Below are 3,448 nucleotides of genomic sequence, written 5' to 3'. Positions count from 1 at the left end.
CGGGCCCGGCTCCAGCAGCGCCGCGGGGCCCTGCGCGGCGGCCGGCTCGCAGGCGAAGGGCTTCGCCACGCCGGGGGTGTAGGCGTCGCTGCCAAACGGTTTACTGCCGTGGAAGTCCGAGTCAGACAAGAACGATCTCCGGACCCCGTAGTAGCCTGACATGACCGGCGAGCCTGGGGCCGGACGCAAAAGCAAGGGTCAAGCCCCCCGCAAGGCCGACGCGCCCCCAGCGCGTGCCCAGCACCCGCGTCACCGCGGGAATGGACAAAGGTCTTGATAAGGGCGAAATACACCTGACTTACATTAGAAACCCTGTCAGCCTCAAAGATGCTTTAAGAGTGCACTCTGCTTTGGGAGACGGGTTCACCTAGGACCACACGGTAGCTGTCAGCCATTCGCTCTGCAAACGCGCAAACCGCGCGTCTTCCAGGCGCTGGACGCCGCTAGGGTGGCGCTGGCGTTACAGAGCTAAGTCGGAGAATCCCTGGCATCGGCATTTTATCCTGTAAGAGTCTTTCCGGCTTCTGAGCGGTGTGTGTTTCCATAAGACACAGGACTGGGTACAGGGGCTGCTCGTGGCCTGAGACACTGCACTCTGGGTGAGGTAGCACACGCTACCCCACCGCAAGTCAGAGGCAGCCTGTACTCTGTCTTCTATTTTTTTTTTTTTTTGCACACCGGCCTTTAACACAGTGCCTTGTATGCATCAGTAAAAGTCTTGCTTTTAGGGGCTGGGGATTTAGCTCAGCGGCTCAGCGGCACAGCGCCTGCCTGGCAAGCGCAAGGTCGTGGGTGCAATTCCTGGTAACGGAAAAAAAAAAAAAAAGTCTTGCTTTGGGGTAACATGGCTGCAGAGAAGCCCCATGTGGAGGACCACAAAATATGCTCCCAGGCTTTGATGTTAAATGCTGCCCTCCTGTGGCCGTGCGGAGTTCCTCCCTGAGCTCACCCGGGCACCGCAAGTTTAGGAAGGGTCCCCGGGACAGAAATTTTCCTCGGCCGGGGAAGAGAAGACGCTGACGCCGAGGAGAGCCTTATGATTCCAGAAGAAAAAGAGAGATGTGTTTGCTAAGCACTTTGACCCCACAGCTCAGTTGTCGTAGGCAACACCTGGTCATTAGCATGTGCTTGGGAGCGCAGACTCAAGGTCTGGGTATGATGCTTTTAGTACTACAGCTAGTACAGGTGCGGCCAGCTGGCTAAGACCAACAGGTCCCTGAGGTCACAGAGCTCCCTGAGGTCACATAGGGCTGAATCGGGGAGAGAATACAAGTGATTTCCTTCTCTGCCTTCCTCCAACACCGAGGAGGACTCCTAGAAGAGCTTTGTCCCTGGCCACCCTCACAGTCTGTCCCTCTGGGAGGAAGGGAATCTCATTAAGACCTTTTCTCAGGTTATCCATGACTCAGTCATACCTGACTCAGAACTTTGACCTCAGCCACATGCTATGGTGCTTTATTTTATGCTCATTATATTTTCACCCATTTCAGCTGTCTTTCCAGTCAACTTGCAAACTCTCTGGTAGCAGAATTCATGTCTTGTACATTTTCTGTACAAAGACAGAAACAAAGTAATATAATATTCCTTTCCACAATTACATGTGAATTCATCCATTTGGAAGAAGCAACCAGATGCTCTTTTGAAATTCACTACATTTTCATCTTAAATTCTAGACCCCAAGTTTCTGAGCCTCTCATGCATTTGAAAGCTGTGGTTAGAGTCCTAATAATAAGCATACTTCTCTGGGAGAAAAAAATCTGTGCAAATGTAAATTAATATCAATAAGTGAGGTTCTGCTTCATGTCACGATTTCATATGCACAGGTGTGGTTAAGGCTGAGGACAGAATGAAGACTAGGCAAACAAAGCTCACAGGCTGTCATGTTGGTATTTCCAATTTTCAAGGAGAAACAATCATGAAGAAAAATATTCCTCTTTGCTCTCTGAGCAGATCTATTTTCTCCTCAAAAAGAGAAAGGATAATTCTAAGTGAAAAGAGAAACTGCAGAAACTTCCTTCTGTGGAAGACAGCAGATGCAAGCAAGCTCCAATATAATAAATACTACTGGGAAACAGAATAGAGAAACATTCCTGTACTGTATTTGGGATACTCGGTGGCTGTTCTTCCTCCCTCTTCTCTGCCACTTAAGATACTGAACTTCTGAGAAGGACCATGGCACTTTTAAGTTGGACATCTAGAAGAGATTTGTGTGTGTGTGTGTGTGTGTGTACCCAACATATTAACAATGCCTCTTTCCTGCTCCCATAGGAGCATTTAATGGGCAGTAGGTGATGGGATCAAAAATACAGTGAATATTTGAATTTAAAAATTTATTTATTTTTATTTTTTTATTTTTTTCTGGTACCAGGAATCGATCTCATGACCTTGCACTTGCCAGGCAGGTGCTGTGCCACTGAGTTAAATCCCCAGCCCCGAAATTTATTATAACAAAAGACACACTGCCATTATCACCCCTCAAAATACCCCCTCTCAGTTCAAGCACACTAATCCATTATCTTCGCCACTTTCTGAAGCACTTCTGGAAGGTTTTTTTTGGTGAACATCTCTAGTTGTATTGTTGTTGCCTCAATGTCCTGAGCTGATTCAGAACATTTACCTTTCATGGTCATTTTGAGTTTGAGGAAGTGCCAGAAGTTGGGTGGTACAGGATTCAGTGATGAAGTTGATGAGAACACATGGTAGTGATTTTAAGAGCCTGACTTTCTATTCGATGACACTCAGTAGTAGCGTTCACCATATTTTTGATCAAACTTTGTGAAAGATACTCGTTAGAGAGGACTTCCAGAACTGCTTCAGAAAGTGGCAGGAATGATGGGATAAAGCATTCATAGTGAGGGGGAGTATTTTATAGGGGATTAATGGCAATGTGTCTTTTACTATAATCATTTTTTCAATTTAAACAGATGCTGTATTTTTACCAGTCCTTGTATGGATTGAAATGAATACAACATTTTAAACTAAATGCCTGACATACAGAGAGCATCCAACATGTGGTAGAACCTGCCCCCCTCCACCAGGTCTCTTTCTCCATCTGTCTAGAGCAGGTACATCTTCCATCAGATTTTGGTGTCAGAATTGGACATTTTAAACTGGATACAGAAAATGTGATACACACACACACACACACACACACACACACAGTAGAGTATTACTTAGCCATAAAGAAGGATAACATTGAATCATTTCTGGAAAAGGGGGTGTACCTTGAGCCCATAATGCTAAGTAAAATAAATCAGATACAGAAAGTTGACTATTGCATGGCTTCTCTTATATGAGAAACTTGAAGTATAAATAATCTAAAAAACGAGAAAAAGAAAAGATAGGGATAGGAAACAGGCAGATAGACTGTGTGGATTTGGGAGGTGGAATCTGGAGATGGGGAGAGACGGGAGGGAGGCAAGTCAAAGAGGAACTAAAAAGGATCAAG

At 45.9% G+C, this 3,448-nt stretch overlaps 1 protein-coding gene across 1 annotated transcript in view; it reads right to left on the bottom strand.

The window, feature by feature from the left end:
• Nucleotides 1-561, bottom strand: part of LOC102015300 (chromosome unknown open reading frame, human C11orf53) — a gene marked incomplete in the record, with an annotated part of 2,242 nt that extends 1,681 nt beyond the window's left edge. The window contains 2 exon segments of the mRNA XM_013511187.1: nucleotides 1-173; nucleotides 303-561. Coding sequence (XP_013366641.1) covers nucleotides 1-162 — 162 coding nt within the window.
• Between the last annotated feature and the right edge of the window lie 2,887 nt (nucleotides 562-3,448).

Source organism: Chinchilla lanigera, unplaced genomic scaffold (assembly GCF_000276665.1).
Source record: "Chinchilla lanigera isolate Chin_1 unplaced genomic scaffold, ChiLan1.0 scaffold00011, whole genome shotgun sequence".
Lineage (NCBI taxonomy): Eukaryota > Metazoa > Chordata > Mammalia > Rodentia > Chinchillidae > Chinchilla > Chinchilla lanigera.
Note: the sequence above shows the minus strand (reverse complement) of the source record. Positions and strands in the feature narration are given on the sequence as shown.